Source organism: Microcaecilia unicolor, chromosome 2 (assembly GCF_901765095.1).
Source record: "Microcaecilia unicolor chromosome 2, aMicUni1.1, whole genome shotgun sequence".
Lineage (NCBI taxonomy): Eukaryota > Metazoa > Chordata > Amphibia > Gymnophiona > Siphonopidae > Microcaecilia > Microcaecilia unicolor.
Genome location: NC_044032.1, coordinates 27028600 through 27045750, shown reverse-complemented (window position 1 = coordinate 27045750; position 17151 = coordinate 27028600). Strand labels below are relative to the sequence as shown.

The 17151-nt window shown below is 46.1% G+C and overlaps 1 protein-coding gene across 1 annotated transcript in view; it reads right to left on the bottom strand.

The window, feature by feature from the left end:
- Positions 1-13553, bottom strand: part of KIF24 (kinesin family member 24) — a 151484-nt gene extending 137931 nt beyond the window's left edge. Inside the window, exons 1-2 of the mRNA XM_030192858.1 lie at positions 12931-13553; positions 11330-11519 (exon numbers count right to left, since the gene is read on the bottom strand). Of these exons, the coding sequence (XP_030048718.1) occupies positions 11330-11519; positions 12931-13553 (813 nt within the window). The remainder of the gene's footprint in view (positions 1-11329; positions 11520-12930) is intronic.
- Between the last annotated feature and the right edge of the window lie 3598 nt (positions 13554-17151).

The window sequence follows — 17151 nt, the reverse complement described above, 5'->3', positions numbered from 1 at the left end:
CTGATGGAGACTCCAGCTTCTGTAAAATGAAGAAAGGGTCTCTACAAAAATGCTTGGATTTCTGAGACCCCCCTAGCAGAAGCAATAACCACTAGAAAAACTGATTTCAAGGTAAGATTCTTTAAGGTAGATTTTTTAAAAAGTTCGAAAGAAGCTTTCTGGAGCTATCTAAGTACCAAATTAAGATTCCACTCTGGACAAAATGGGCCAAAATGGAGGATTTAATTGATTCACCCCCTTCAGAAACCAATGTCTGGGTGTGCAGCTACAGAGGAATTTTGAAGATGTTCTCTGAAGCAAGAGCTGCTACTTGAACTTTCAGGGAATTCAAGGTTAAGCCTTTCTTAAAGCCAGCATGGAGAAAAGCTAGTATCTGTGTCAACATAGAGTGGAGAGGAGAAATAGATCTTTTCGAACACCAGGCTTAAAAAAAAAACACTCTAGCATAGGCCACTGAGAAGATCAGCCCAGTAGATATTCGCTTCTGAGCCTGGAACGAAACCAGTTTGAACGGAAGGAGGACTTAGGTTTGTCTTCTTGCAGGTGCCAATTGTTAACATCACCTAAATCCCTTACCAACATTTCTAGGTCTTCGCCACAAAGTAGCTTACCCTGAAAGGGTAGTCTAGTAAGTTTGGACTTGGAAACCGCATCAGCCACCCAGTTGACTAAAAAACTAGCACAGGAGAAAGAATCAAATAAGAAGCTCCACAAAGCAGTCTTCCACCTGCTGGAGAATCCTGATTAAGCCTGCTGCACACCGTCCTATAAATTGAGCTTTATCTTCATCTGCTGGTAGACGGGCATAACCCACAATTTATGGACTGAGCTGTCAGTGACACTAAGGAAAAATAATTACTCAAATCTCATTTATATGACCTTGAGTTTATTATATTTTATTTATTTGTTACATTTGTATCTCACATATAGGTAAATATGTTGGTGTTATCAAACTCACTCCATGATATCAGTTTTGAAAATACAATAGAGTCCCAGTTAACTGACCTTTAGTTATCCGACACTCCAGATTAATCGACATCCACACAGCAGTTGCGTCCCTGGAATTGGCCGCCCAGCCTGTGGACTACCAGCGGCAAGCTCAGGGCACAAGCGATCCCCACTCGCTCAAACTCTGGTGGCACTCTCGCGAGGCTGCCGGCAGAGTTCATGGTGGCCATTTTAAAGATGGAGACTACATTGGCATGAGCGAGTGGGAACTGCTCCTGGCCTGAACTCACAACTGGACCACCAGGATTTGTAAAGGTAGATGCTGAGGGTACCTACCAAGGTCGGGTGGCTAGGGAGACATTTGGGGGGGGGGGGCACGATACCGGGGAGGCAACAAATGGTGGGTGGATAGATGGATGCAGTGAGTCTGCATTATCTGACTTTTCGGTTATCACACAACTTGTCTGTCCATATTAAGTCATATAATCGAGATCCTACTATATTTTAGTCATTTTGTTGGAACTGCATTTTGTCTCACTGTTGAGTGTTTTATTAGCTAGTTGCTATACATGAAAAAAAAGGTTTCCCCAAGATAGATGTAAAAGAAAAATGCATGGAATTAAAATTTGAGTATGGCATCAAATTCCTCAGAATCAATGTGGAAAGCAATCCATTCTGTGACCAGCTTATCCTACATTTAGGAAGCAGAAGAATAAATAATATAACAAATCCCCTGAAGGGCATTCAGGGATCTATTTACCAAAATGTAACAATGTGCCTTATGTTATTTTAGATTTATAGACTACTTTCTTTAAACAAATGCGTTGTTAATAAATAAGTCCGACTGAGACTAGTTCCTAACAGGACAGTAACTTTCACCTTAATTTAATCCTCAGTTGTCTGCCACACTTTGAGGCATATTTTCAAAGCACTTTGGGAGGCTAAGTTCCATAGGTTTCTATGGAACTTTGGGAGGCTAAGTGCTTTGAAAATGAGCCTCCTAGTCACATAGCCAATGGATACTTTCCTTTTAATTATGCGACTTGCATGGATTTTAAAAGGTATTACTGATACCTGTCAAATGACTCATTTCAACTTAAAATGTATTGCCTAGTGTTTTTTTTAATCCCATTTTTAGCTGAAAGTAATCGTTTTGAAGGTATCAATAACACATTTTTTAAAATTGAAGTTTTGAAATTTAACATTCCCGATACATAAAAGAAAAAGCAGGTACAATGCAATAAGAATCACCACAAATATAAGGGGCCTTTTACTAAGCTGCAATAGGTGCAGATGGGCGCATAATGCAGCTTAAAGTGGTGTACCGCAAAACATGCTCAGGCATCCTGTGGTAATTCACAAATGTGCATGTGCTAAAAAATTTTGAGGAAACAGAGAATGAGCATTCCCGCACTAAACAGTGCATCTACATTATTTATTTATTTATTTCAGGTCATTTATACCCCACTTTTTGCCGCAGTTTTGCAGCCCCAAAGCGGCTTACAATGAACTAATAAAATAAATACTAATTGGTTAGTGCAGGAATACAATGTGAGCCCTTGCTGCCTACATAATAGGTGGCGGTAAGTGCTCATGCGGATAATATTTTTCATGACTGCGTGCTAATGTCAACATAGTACATGCCCATTAATACAAAAAATAGAAAATCTGCCATTTTATGACTGCACTAAGAATGGCCTAAGAAAGTGGTGAGAGGGAAGAAGCTGGAAACTACAGGCTGGTAAGCCTCACTTCAATTATTGGAAAAGTAATGGAAGCGATGATGAAGGAAAGGATAGTGAATTTCCTGGAAGCCAATAAGTTGCAAGATCCGAGACAACATGGTTTTACCAAAGGGAAATTGTGCCAAACGAATCTCATTGAATTCTTTGACTGGGTGACTGGAGAATTAAATCAGGGATGTGATATAGACGTAATCTACCTAGATTTCAGCAAGGCTTTTGACACGGTTCCCCACAGAAGGCTCTTGAACAAACTGGACGGGCTGAAGATAGGACCCGACATGATGAACTGGATTAGGAACTGGTTGACGGACAGACGCCAGAGGGTGGTGGTAAATGGAATTCGCTCGGAGGAGGGAAAGGTGAGTAGTGGAGTGCCTCAGGGATCGGTGCTGGGACCGATTCTGTTCAATATATTTGTGAGTGATATTGCCGAAGGGTTAGAAGGTAAAGTTTGCCTTTTTGCGGATGATACTAAGATTTGTAACAGAGTGGACACCCGGGAGGGAGTGGAAAACATGAAAAAGGATCTGCGGAAGCTAGAAGAATGGTCTAAGGTTTGGCAATTAAAATTCAATGCGAACAAATGCAAAGTGATGCACTTAGGGAGTAGAAATTCACAGGAGACGTATATGTTAGGCAGGGAGAGTCTGATAGGTACCGACAGGGAGCGGGATCTTGGGGTGATAGTATCTGAGGATCTGAAGGCGACGAAACAGTGTGACAAGGCGGTGGCCGTAAGCAGAAGGTTGCTAGGCTGTATAGAGAGGGGAGTGACCAGCAGAAGAAAAGAGGTTTTAATGCCCCTGTATAAGTCGTTGGTGAGGCCCCACCAGGAGTATTGTGTTCAGTTCTGGAGGCCGTATCTTGCTAAGGATGTATAAAGAATTGAAGCGGTGCAAAGAAAAGCTACGAGAATGGTACGTGATTTGCGTTACAAGACGTATGAGAGACTTGCTGACCTGAACATGTATACCCTGGAGGAAAGGAGAAACAGGGGTGAAATGATACAGACGTTCAAATATTTTAAAGGTATTAATCCGCAAACGAACCTTTTCCGGAGATGGGAAGGCAGTAGAACTAGAGGGCACGATACGAGATTGAAGGGGGGCAGACTCAAAAAAAATGTCAGGAAGTGTTTTTTCACGGAGAGAGTGGTGGATGCTTGGAATGCTCTCCCACGGGAGGTGGTGGAGAGTAAAACAGTAACGGAATTCAAACATGCGTGGGATAAACATAAAGAAATCCTGTTCCGATGGAATGGATCCTCAGAAGCTTAGCTGAGATTAGGTGGCAGAGCCGGTGGTGGGAGGCAGGGCTGGTGGTTGGGAGGCGAGGATATTGCTGGGCAGACTTATACGGACTGTCCCAGAGCCGGTGGTTGGGAGGCAGGGATAGTGCTGGGCAGACTTATACGGTCTGTGCCCTGAAAATGACAGATACAAATCAAGGTAAGGTATACACAAAAAGTAGCACATATGAGTTTATCTTGTTGGGCAGACTGGATGGACTATGCAGGTCTTTTTCTGCCATCATCTACTATGTTACTATGTAACCCGGGAAAAACCTGCATAAGGGCGCACTAAGGTCGCTTTTTACAGCAGCTTACTAAAAGGACCCCTAAAAAAGGGGAAAAAATACCAGCTGTAAGCCCACATAAATGGGGAAAGAGAACTCTATACACAAATGAAAGAGTAACATAGTAGAAAAAGCAATATACTCATATCCATATCAGTGCTAAGGTGTACAGATAAGTTGGTTTTACTGGACATATATGGATATGTATATGAAATCAATTTTAAAAGCATCTTTACCATCTATTCTACTAGTGGTTGGCAGCAGACAATTTTGCTTAAAGAAAGCTGGTTTCACAGGATTCACGTTTTTATAACAAAAAATTAAGATATTGAAATGTTGTTCACTTGCTATTTATGCACTAGGGTAGAAAGTTAATGATGTTAACAGATGGTATGATTAGCCATTTTCAAGTGGCACATTCATAAACTGTTGCTCTTGGAACCACAGCAAGGGACAAGCCGGAAACTTTCCCCCGGAAGCAGGCCAACGCTGCCACTTGAACTCGAAGGGAATTGTAGCCCAGGCCCTTTTGTAGCCCATCCTGCCAAAAGTCCAGCAAGAGCGAGACTGTCGCCCAAGTCTGTGAGATAGACTTTGGAGTACACCACGTCTCAAAAGTGCGCCAGATCCGAGCATAAGTCGCAGAGGTAGACCGCGTGCGAGCCTGCAAGAGCGTGGCAATAACCTTATTAGAATAGCTCTTGTCCCTCAATTGCGCCCTCTCAAGAACAGACCGTAAGACCGAAGCGGCAAGGATCTTCCATAGTCACCGGACCCTGAACTAACAAGTTTGGAACCCGAGGCAAAGGAAGAGGCGCATCCACCAGCATCGGCCGGAGATCCGCGTACCACGGACGCCTTGGCCAATCCAGGGCGATGAGAATCACCAATCGTCGGTGCAGACGAATTCGAAGAAGTACTCGTCCTATCAAGGGCCAAGGAAGGAACACATACAGGAGAACCAAGAGCCAAGGTTGAGCCAGAGCATCCAACCCCGCCGAGCGAGGATCTCTCCTTCTGTTGAAAAAGCAAGGGACTTTGGCGTTTACGCTTGACGCCATGAGGTCCAAGCCTGGAGTCCCCCATTTGGCACAAATCTGAAGAAAAACTTCTTCTGCCAGTTCCCATTCCGCCAGGTCGACTTGATGTCTGCTGAGGAAATCAGCTTTTACGTTGCTCTGACCGGCTATGTGAGCCGCGGACAGCAGCTCTAGGTGGCGCTCGGCCCAGTCGCAGATCTGAGATGCCTCCGCAGCCAGGGCCCTGCACTGAGTGCCGCCCTGACGATTGATGTAGGCCACTGCTGTCGTGTTGTCCAACAGAACTCGGACAGGAAGACCCTTCAGCATCCTGTGGAAAGCCAGAAGAGCCTGGAATATCGCTCTCAGTTCCAAGTGATTGATGGACCATCCCACTTCCGTGGTGGACCACAGACCCTGAGCATGGCGTCCCCGGCAATGAGCTCCCCAGCCCGAAAGGCTGGCATCCACTATCACCAGACACCAAAACGGAAGAGCTAGTGGCATCCCCTGCTGCAGCATGCTGTCGGAAAGACAACAATACTGCGCTGGGCCGAAGGAAGCCACCTTAGTCTGCGTTGGTATTCCTGGGAAATCGGAGACCATTGCTGAAGCAAAGCAAGCTACAGCGGCCTCATGTGGGATCTCGCCCAGGGAACCACCTCTATGGTGGCCATCATCGATCCCAGGAGCTGAACAAAGTCCCAAGCTCGAGGGCGAGGCAGGAGCAGGCAGACCTGATTCTGAAACTTGAGCCGCCTGCTGTCGGGAAGAAAAATGAACCCCGAAGCCATGTCGAACCGGACCCCCAAATACTCAAGAGACTGAGCGGGGTCAGGTGACTTTTGGGCATATTGACTACCCAGCCCAGAGTCTGAAGAACTGTAACAACTCTGGCTGTGGCAAGTCGACTCTCATCTGCTGAATTCGCGCTGATGAGCCAGTTGTCGAGATAAGGGTGAACTCTGATACCCTCTCGCCTGAGAAAGGCAGCCACCACCACCACCACCTTGGAAAAACTCCGAGGGGCAGTCGCCAGGCCGAAAGGCAAGGCGCGAAACTGGAAATGTTGGCTCAATACCGCAAACCGGAGAAACCGCTGATGCAGCGGCCAGATGGGAATATGCAAGTACGCTTCCTTGAGGTCCAGAGACGTGAGAAACTCTCCTTGCTGTACCGCTGCAATGATGGAGCGCAGGGTTTTCATGCGGAAGTGTCGCACTCCTAAGGCCTCATTGACTCTGCATAAGTCGAGGATAGCTCTGAACGACCCGAACCGCCTTTTCGAGGCACCACAAAATAGATGGAGTAGCGACCGCAGGCACGTTCTGCAGGAGGAACCAGAACCACCGCTCTGAGCTTCAGCAACACCTGCAAGGTCTCATTTACCGCCGCCCGCTTGATGGCAGTGCCGCATCGGGACTCCAAAAACGCATCTCCCACTGGGGCAGCAAATTCTAGTTAGTAACCTTCTCTGATCAGGTCCAGGACCCACTGATCCGAAGTAATCTTGGTCCACTCCTCGAGAAAGAGGGAGAGACGACCCCCTACTGTGGGAACCGATGAGTGGACCAGCGCCCCATCATTGTGGAGGACGCCCCTGAACTCCTGGATGTTGCCCGGATGCCGCCGCGTGTTTGTCCAAACGAAAGGAGTTCCTCTGTTGAAAACGGGTATGTTGACCAAACCCCGCAGAGCGCCTCAGGCGATGCCTGCGAGCTTTGCGAAAACGTGGCCTGGAAGAGGAGGGAAAAGAAGGACTTTTGGAAGAAGGCCTCGGCCTATCCTCAGGCAACCGTTGGGACTTAGAGTCCTCTAGGTCCTTAACAATCTTCCCAAATCCTCCCCAAATAAAAGAAGGCCCCAAAAGGGTAACCTCACCAGCCTTTGTTCAGAGGCCATGTCAGCCACCCAATGCCGGAGCCAAAGAAGGCGGCAGGCAGCAACCGCCACAGACATCTGCTTAGCCAAAGCTGACCAGATCATAAAGGGCATCAGCCAAAAAAGACAGGGCAGACTCCATACGCGGGCCGACCTCAGCAAGGGAACACGCTCCATCGGAGGGCTGCTCAACCACCTGCTGCAACCAGGAAAGGCAGGCCCGGGCTGCATAGGAACTGCAAATAGCCGCCCTTAAGGAAAGGCCCGAGATTTCAAAGGACCGCTTCAGCGCGGATTCCAGCCACCGGTCCTGCATATCTTTCAAAGCGACCCCTCCCTCCACTGGGAGAGTAGTCTTTTTAGTCACAGCCGTGACTAAAGAATCCACACTTTAGGCATCCCAAAGAGGGCCAACTGACTTTCACTCAGAGGGTAAAGGTGACACATAGCCCTGGCCACCTTCAAGGGACCATCAGGGTCAGACCATTGAGCTGAAATAAGCTCTTGGATGGAAGCATGCACGGGAAAAGCCCTAGAAGGTTTCTTAGTACTAGCCATCCTAGGATTAATAGAAGAGGCAGCGCCCTCGTCAGGATCTTCAATACAAAGGGCCTGTAAGGCATCAGAAATGAGAGCTGGCAGTTTGTCGCGGTGGAAAATCTGAAGCGCTTTAGGGTCATCCAACTCCTGTGGCAAGCAGCCACCCTCATCTGGATCATCAGTCCGTGAGGGCCTGCCAGACCCCTCAGACTCCCCGAAACTAGACCACGGGGGAGAACAGGGTGAAGAGTCCCCCTCAGACGGGGTATTCACTCATCTACGCTTAGCGTCAGCCAAACGTTCGGGGGAAGAAATAAAGTCTCCAGCAGATGCTGGGCTATCAAGCACTGGAGGCAACCCAGTCCGACAGGAATTGTCAGGAGCCTCAGGCAGTGCTCTTTTTAACATAAAAGCCTTATGCATCAGCAGTACAAATTCTGGGGAGAAAAACTCACCCTGTACATCTGCCCCCACATTGGGGGAAGCGGAGGCAATAGCTCCTCTAGAAACCTCAAAACGAGGCGTCCCCCTGCACTCAGACCCCTCTGCAACCGCGAGGATCGAGTCATGTGGCGCCTCCAAGATGGCGGCCGCTGCCAACTCCGTCGGGCAGGAAGAATCACCATCCGCCATGCTCGTACCATCATAAGCATCTAGGCATCATGTGCTGCAAAGCCCCGCTGCTGATCTGCGTTTCCCACAGTGGGAGCAGCACTTAACCCCTTCAGCAGCCATCAACTACAGAAAACAAAATGGATCATTTCACGCCAAAACTTACCCCGCACAGAGCGCTGTCAGCGGGAACCTCCCCGGAGGAGCTGGGCACCACTCTCACCTCAGGAGACCAAGTCAAATGAGCTACGGTCAAGCTGCACTGAACCAGGAGCTCAGGAGAAAGCCTCAGAAATCACCACACTCAAAAAGCGAGCCTCTCTCTTTTATTTTTTTACTGTGAGGAAAGTTAAACGCAGGCAGCCACAGAGGAACTCCGGGAGGAGGGGGAATGGGGTAAGCCAGGGACAGGGAAAACCAAGTATCTCTTTAAAGTGGGCACCACCAGACACAACACCCCCTGCTCTACTGGCAAAGCACAGGAGCTGAGAAAGCGACGTCCACACCTGCTGGGAGATAGAGATATACTGAAGGCAGAGGGGGCTGGGCGTCCAGGAACACCATGTGCTTTCGGTGTTCTCTATCTCCACCTGCTGGTAGGTGGATACAACCCATCAGTTAATGGATTCATCTGCTGTTGATGGCAAGGAAGAATAGTTAGTGGGGTTCCCTGGGGGTCTGTGCTAGGACCTTGGGGCCTAGAGATGGGAGTAACTAGTGAGGTAATTAAATTTGCTGACGACATAAAAATTTATTCAAAGTTGTTAAATCGCAAGAGGATTGTGAAAAATTACAAGAGGACCTTATGAGACTGGGAGACTAGGCGTCTAAATGGCAGATGACGTTTAATGTGAGCAAGCGCAAAGTGATGCATGCGGGAAAGAGGAACCCGAATTATGGCTAAGTCATGCAGGGTTGCACGTTGGGCATCACCAACCAAGAAAGGGATCTAGGTGTCGTCTTATAAGGAAAGGCTAAAGTGGCTAGGGCTCTTCAGCTTGGAGAAAAGGCAGCTGAGGAGAGATATTTATAAAATAATCAACTCCACTCAAGATAGAGGTCTATAAAGTAATGACTGGAGTTGAACGGGTAGACATGAAGCGTCTGTTTACACTTGACTAGGGGGCATGCGATGAAGCTACAAAGTAGTAAACTTAAAACGAATCAGAGAAACGTTTTCTTTACTCAACGTGTAAAACTCTGGAATTCATTGCCAGAGAATGTGGTAAAGGTGGTCCATAGACCATTATTAAATTGGACTTGGGGAAAATCCACTATTTCTGGGATAAGCAGTATAAAATGTTTTGTACTTTTTTGGGATCTTGCCAGGTATTTGTGACCTGGATTGGCCACTGTTGGAACAGGATGCTGGGCTTGATGGACCTTTGGTCTGTCCTAGTATGGCAATACTTATGTACTTATGGACCACTGGTCTGATCCAGTATGGCTACTATTATGTTATGAATCCTTGGTTTCGTAGAGCTCCATTAGCATAACACATAATGGTCAATGCCTAAAATGAAAAATGAATAAGATTTTAGAAATACTTAAGGATATTTGTACCATTACATTTACTATATAATTTCTGAAATTAAAACACAGTTTAAAGGGAAAAATGAATATGAGTAAAGCAGATCTTGAATACAAAAGCATCCCTGCAACAATACTCAAAATCTCATCTACTCCTATGAAGGGCAGCTGGGGGGGGGGGGCAAGATTCCCCAGGCCTGGCAAACAAGGGGGGTCCGGCACCGGCAAGGCTTTCAGAGGCAGGAAGAAGGTTCTGCTCCCTGGGTCTGTCTCTCTCCTGCTCCTGTGTTGGGTCCTGGATGACTGCATAACACGATAAGCTGGGTCCCAGCACACAGGAACAGAAGGAGGAGTGGAGGAGTGGCCTAGTGGTTAGGGTGGTGGACTTTGGTCCTGGGGAACTGAGGAAGTGAGTTCAATTCCCACTTCAGGCACAGGCAGCTCCTTGTGACTCTGGGCAAGTCACTTAACCTCTATTGCCCCATTTAAGCCGCATTGAGCCTGCCATGAGTGGGAAAGCACAGGGTACAAATGTAACAAAAATAAAATAGATACCATTGGAGATTCTACATAGAATGTTGCTACTATTGGAGATTCTACATGGAATGTTGCTATTGCACTAGCAACATTCCATGTAGAAGGCTGCGCAGGCTTCTGTTTCTGTGAGTCTGACGTCCTGCACATACGTGCAGGACGTCAGACTCACAGAAGCAGAAGCCTGTGCAGCCACATTGGTGATCTGCAAGGGCCGACTTCTAGTGGAATAGCAACATTCCATGTAGAATCTCAAATAGTAGCAACAGTGGAGGAGTGGCCTAGTGGTTAGGGTGGTGGACTTTGGTCCTGGGGAACTGAGGAACTGAGTTTGATTCCTGCTTCAGGCACAGGCAGCTGCTCCTTATGACTCTGGGCAAGTCACTTAACCCTCCCTCCATTGCCCATGTAAGCTGCATTGAGTCTGCCATGAGTGGGAAAGCGCAGGGTACAGACCGAGGTAGGAGCAGATGCAGGAAGGTAAGCAGGCGGGGTGGTGGCGCCCCAATTTGGGGGAGGGGGCGGCAGCCCTGCCCCAGCTCTGTCTCTCAGCAGCCCTGATAAGGGAATAAATCCAGCCTTCGCTCAGTTTTTTTTTTAAACAGAAATACTGGACTGAGCTTCTTATTTCTGTCCACATTACATGATATAACAGTTATTTCATTCTACAGCAACACACACAACAGAAAAAGAAAAGAAGGGGACATCTGATCTACTTTAACAGTGTACTCCAGGGACGTTATCAGTATGGCAAAAATCTAGTGATGAGATAGCAAATGAGTACCACAACAACTATCAAATCAGAGTGACAACTTTCATCTCTAGCACTTACCCTTCTCTGCACTCTTACATTGTGATTGCAAGGTCTTTCCAATCGTGTGAACTTTTACCACATTAAGATATTGAAGCAAGCACTGAATAAAAAAAAATAGAATCAAGCCTTACCTGCAGTATGTACTGTGTGAGATCAACAGCTTCCTTCTTTTCATGAATCAGAATGGTTTCCTTATCTGCCACCAAAACGATATTCACTTCTCCTCGACGCTCCTCTCTCACACCTAGAGGCCGTTTTCGGACACACACTCTGATTTTATCAGTTTCAGTCCAGGGTCTCCGTTTCTCAGTGCTACTGGGCCTACAAAGCATTTTTATTAGATGAACTGGACAGAACCTATGGTAGCATATTTATTTAATAGTAATGGAAAATAGCCACTTTGTTATTTCAAAATTAAAAGTTGTTCCCAGAGACATACAGTTTCTTCCTAAATAATATTGGAAGAACATGCAAATTAATGAAAAGCTTTCAAGTCAAAACAAAGAATGGCAGCGATGGGGAACGCCCACAACCAATGCCAAGTTGTCTGAGTTATTTTTAGAATTCCTCCACACAACTGAATTCTCAAAGAAATTTTAAGTAGAGGAGTGTGGTAGCCGTGTTAGTCCACTCTTAAGGTTATCAATAGAAATCAAACAAAATAAAACATGGAAAAGAAAATAAGATGATACCTTTTTTATTGGACATAACTTAATACATTTCTTGATTAGCTTTCGAAGGTTGCCCTTCTTCGTCAGATCGGAAATAAGCAAATGTGCTAGCTGATAGTGTATATAAGTGAAAACATTCAAGCATTACTATGACAGTCTGACAGGGTGGGAGGATGGGGGTGGGTCGGAGGTATGCATGGGGACATCAAAGCATATCATTGATATTCTAACAGGATGGGTGTGGATAGGTGAGGGATGGGGTGATCAACAGAGACATATAGCTTTATGGTTTATAATGGGCTAGGAACCCCAGATCCTTGTTAAGTCCTTTCTGTTGGGTGTTAAAATATTCAATCATTCTGACTTCAAAGGTCTTACGTTCTTGTATGGTTTTAAAGTTACCTTTCAGGATTCTCACTGTGAAATTAAACAGTGCTGATGAATAGATACTGCTATCATTTCAGGTTAGACCAAACTGATGTGCAAAATAAAGCATACTGGAACCATTTGTAACTAGATGTACAGCTAGATTCTACTAGGACTGAAACAATCAAACTAAGCTATTTGCAAACAAAGGCTCATGATGCCAGATCACAACCCTAGTTCTGAGAGTTGGACATCCAAAAGGAGCAGGGAAAAATTAACAGGTAGACCATTTGGAATAGTGCATATCAAACACAAGAACCCACTAGACTACACATGATCTCTGGTTACAATTTTTTTGTTGCAACATTTTTGCAGGTCATATTTAAGAGAAGAAAGGCTTTAGAATAGTAAGAGGACAGTTTTAGGGGGAACAGTATTCTGCTCCTCAGATGCTGCAACATTTGTACCTCTATGTAGGAGTCTTGATGCACCAGAGAAAATCCCAACAAGCCTACAATCACCATTCTAAGAAGACCTGCATACAGAGAGGGAGAAAGCTACTCCAAGAAAATTATTACAAGAGTTAAGGGACAGAATAAGCAGATTTGACACAAGAGGGTTAAAAATGAAGCACGACAAATGAGAGAATTTTTAAAAAATGAGTACTGAAATTAGTGAATCCAAATGGCTATTACCTGATGTGTGAATGAGGAACTCCATAATTGTATCCTGAGCCATGAGTTACTGTGTGAATGACTGGGCTGTCATTTTCCGCCACATGTGGATTATTATTCAATGAAAACACCTCTTTAGAGTCCAACTCGTCTTGTGCACACGTACCTGCGTTCAAGATTGCTCTTGCAATATTTTTACAGTATTGTGAGCCAGGAAGCAGAACTTGTCCTGGCTCTTCCAATAAATTGTCCTTATGTTTTTTAGAAGAGGCATCAGGCACAGTGAGTAATTCCAGCTCATTAGTGGGATCTATTCCATCATTTTTCTCAAAAAATGCATCAAATTTCAGCTGCCTGCGAGGACCTGACCTGGCTGCCTCTGGCAGGAAGTAGATACAGCCAGGTTGTCGAGGTTGTTGGTTTCTGTTTGCTTCATCATCTTCTTCCTCCTGCACACTCTGGATGATTTGGATGAGTTTGAAAAGGCGCTTTCGGTCTTCCATGTTATGAACTCCCAGCTTGGCATAATCCTTCAGAGTGATTCTAGCTAATTCCTCTGTGTCCTGAAGACCAACAGCAACAAAGTGAGGGTAGTATTTTTCCAGTTCTGCCTCACAGAGACATTCATACAGGCAAGATGTCATCGTTGCATCGCTAGAGTTAAATGACCAAAAAAAGGTTTTAGTTTCTTTGCAATTACAACTTTTTTATTCTTACATTTAACTTCTTCCGGGAACGGATCCTTATAACATTTTTCTATATTCATAGGCTCATTGAATTCCTACATTTTATGGATTTTAGCCATTTGAATTTTATCCATTACATAACTGTACTGTTTTAAATATTCAAGATGTAAAGTAAATGAAAGATTTCAGAACTGCGAAACACAAAGTTGATGAAATTCTTACCCTATATTCTGAGGCTCTCACATACTGTGATACATTTCTGATGGCTTATCTTTTCAGATATACAGTTTAAAAGGGAATGAAACAGAGGCCAAATTTCTTTAATTTCTTTTATATAAACATTATGGATGATTCCATAGGGCAAAACTAGCAAAACACAATGAATAAATATTTGAAAATCTTGTTCTCTTAAATATTGTTTTCTTAAAATTGTTCATTCAGGGATGTCACCAAACGTTTGGAGGAACCTCTATTCCCTGACGTACAAAGGAACAAAGCAGTCAAACATAAAAATGACAAGGAACTGGTGATTAGGCAAAAAACTAGGATCCTAGAGTGTTTCAAGAGACTGAACATTCTATACGGTCCCTGAGGGCAGTGTACTAAGATAGCATGGAACAGTAGGCCTTTATATCAAAACTGGTTCCAAAAACAAAAAAAGAAAGCAAGGGAGAAGACGGTGCTGCAGAGAATATGAAGCACGATACCCAGTTTAAGAGGGTTATGGAATACACGACCAAGTTAAAAGCATTTAAAAGTAAATCTGGATATGGTGTGTAGCAGGGCACCAACTCATTTTTTTTAATTTTTTACAGAAACAATCTGGAGCCTGCTACTAATCTCCTAGTCTGTTAAAATGATGTAATGGAGGATGGAAGGACCTAGTGTCTATCACAGCCTAGTATGTTCTCATCTAGTGGCCTTAGGAATTATAAAAGAATCAAATCTTTCTTCCCAAGGGAAATATTCCGCAGCCTGGTACAATCAATGGTGATAAGCCACCTAGATTACTGTAAAGTAAAGATACTTACCTGTAGCAGGTATTCTCTGAGGACAACAGGCTGATTGTTCTCACATGTGGGTCGGCGTCAACGGCGGCCCAGGAAAGGAGATTTTTCCAGTAAAAATCCACAAAGCTTTGCGATAGCTTCCGGAGCGTGGGACAGTCACACCACGCATGCGCGGGAATCTTCCCGCCCGTGCGCGTCTGTTCCCGCCTCAGTTATATCAAAAAGCAAATAAAAAACAACTCCTTCAAAGGGGAGGCGGGCAGGTTGGTGAGAACAATCAGCCTGCTGTCCTCTGAGAATATGTGCTACAGGTAAGTATCTTCGCTTTCTCCAAGGACAAGCAGGCTGCTTGTTCTCACATGTGGAAAACACTCCAATCTTCACAGTTCTTCGGAGGACAACTCCAGAAGATGGGGAAACCAAATCTGACGCGGCCAAAAGGGCGCAATCAGAATCACGGTTCCGTGGTCTTGCTTGAGTTTCAGCAAAGTCCTCCCCACCAGAGGTATGGGAGGATTTGCATACAGAAGGCCCTTCCCCCAAAGAAGGAGAAAGGCATCTGACGCTAGTCTGTCGTGGGCCTGAAGCCTGGAACAGAACTGAGGGACTTTGTGATTGAACTGAGTGGCAAAAAGATCCACCGAGGAACTTGGAAGGGACGTCCCAAGATCGAATTGTCCACCACTGAAGGGAATTGTGAAACTCTGTGGACAGCTGGATCGCATCCTCTAGATTCCCTGCAGCTTGATACCACTGGGAAGCTAGGGTCCATCGAGCAGATCTCATATCTCATGTGAAGGCGGGCCATGGGCGTCACATGGACCGTGGAGGCCATATGGCCTAGAAGTCTCAACATCTGCCGAGCTGTGATCTGCTGAGACACTCTGGCCACAGAAACTAGAGACAGAAGGTTGTCTGCTCTTGTCTTGGGGAGATAGGCACGAGCCGTCTGTGAAACCAGCAGAGCTCTTATGAATTCTAGTTGTTGAAGGAGATGGGACTTTGGGTAATTTATAACAAACCCGAGTAGCTCCAGGAGTTGGAGAGTCATCTGCATGGACTGTAGAGCTCCTGCCTCTGAGGTGTTCTTCACCAGCCAATCATCGAGATAAGGGAACACATGCACTCCCAGTCTGCGTAGCGACGCTGCAACTACCGCCAGGCATTTTGTAAACACCCTGGGCGCAGACACCAGACCAAAGGGTAGCACACAATACTGAAAGTGCTGTGTTCCCAGACAGAATCGAAGATACTGCCTGTGAGCTGGAAGTATTGGGATGTGTGTATAAGTATCCTTTAAGTCCAGAGAGCATAGCCAATCAGTTTTCTGACTCATGGGAAGAAGGGTGCCCAGGGAAACCATCCTGAACTTTTCTTGGACCAGGTATTTGTTCAGGCGCCTTAGGTCTAGGATGGGACGCATCCCCCCTGTTTTCTTTTGCACAAGGAAGTACCTGGAATAGAATCCCAGAGCTTCTTGCCCTGGTGGAACGGGCTTGGCCGCACTGGTGCTGAGAAGGCCGGAGAGTTCCTGTGCAAGTACCTGCCTGTGCTGGAAGCTGAAGGACTGAGCTCTCGGTGGGTAATTTGGAGGTGTGGAAAGCAAATTGAGGGAGTATGCTAGCCGGACTATTTGAAGAACCCACCGATCGGAGGTTATGAGAGGCCACTTTTGGTGAAAGAATTTTAATCTCCCTCCGACCGGCAGATCGTCCGGCACAGACACTTTTATAGCGGCTATGCTCATCTGGAGCCTGTCAAAAGCCCGTCCCTTGCTTTTGCTGGGGAGCTGCAGGGGCCTACCTAGGTGCATGCTGTTGACGTGAACGAGCGCTCTGGGGCTGAGCCTGTTGAGAAGGTGGATTGTACCTACGCTTACAGTAAGCATAGGGAGTAGTCCTCCTTCCCCCGAAAAAACGTCTACCTGATGAGGTAGATGCTGAAGGTGCCCGGTGGGAGAGTTTGTCGAGGGCGTTCTCACGCTGGTGGAGCTGCTCTCCCACCTGCTCGACTTTCTCGCCAAAAATATTATCCCCCCGCCAAGGGACATCCACAAGTCGCTGCTGGACACGATTATCCAGGTCAGATGCACGCAGCCATGAGAGTCTGTGCATCACTATGCCTTGAGCAGCGGATCTGGATGCAACATCAAAAGAGTCGTAAGCACCCCTGGATAGGAATTTACGACACACCTTCCGCTGCCTGACCACCTCCTGAAAAGGCCTGGCCTGCTCCGAAGGTAGCTTATCGACCAAGTCCACCAGTTGCTTAACATTGTTCCGCAAGTGGATGCTCGTGTAGAGCTGGTACGACTGAATCTTGGACACGAGCATAGGGGACTGGTAGGCCTTCCTCCCAAAAGAATCCAGTGTTCTAGAATCTCGTCCCGGGGGCACCGAGGCAAAATCTCTAGAACTTTTGGCTCTCTTGAGAGCGGAATCCACAACCATAGAGTCGTGAGGTAACTGTGACTTCATCAACTCAGGTTCTCCGTGGATTCGATACTGGGACTCAACCTTCTTGGGAATGGTGGGATTAGAGAGTGG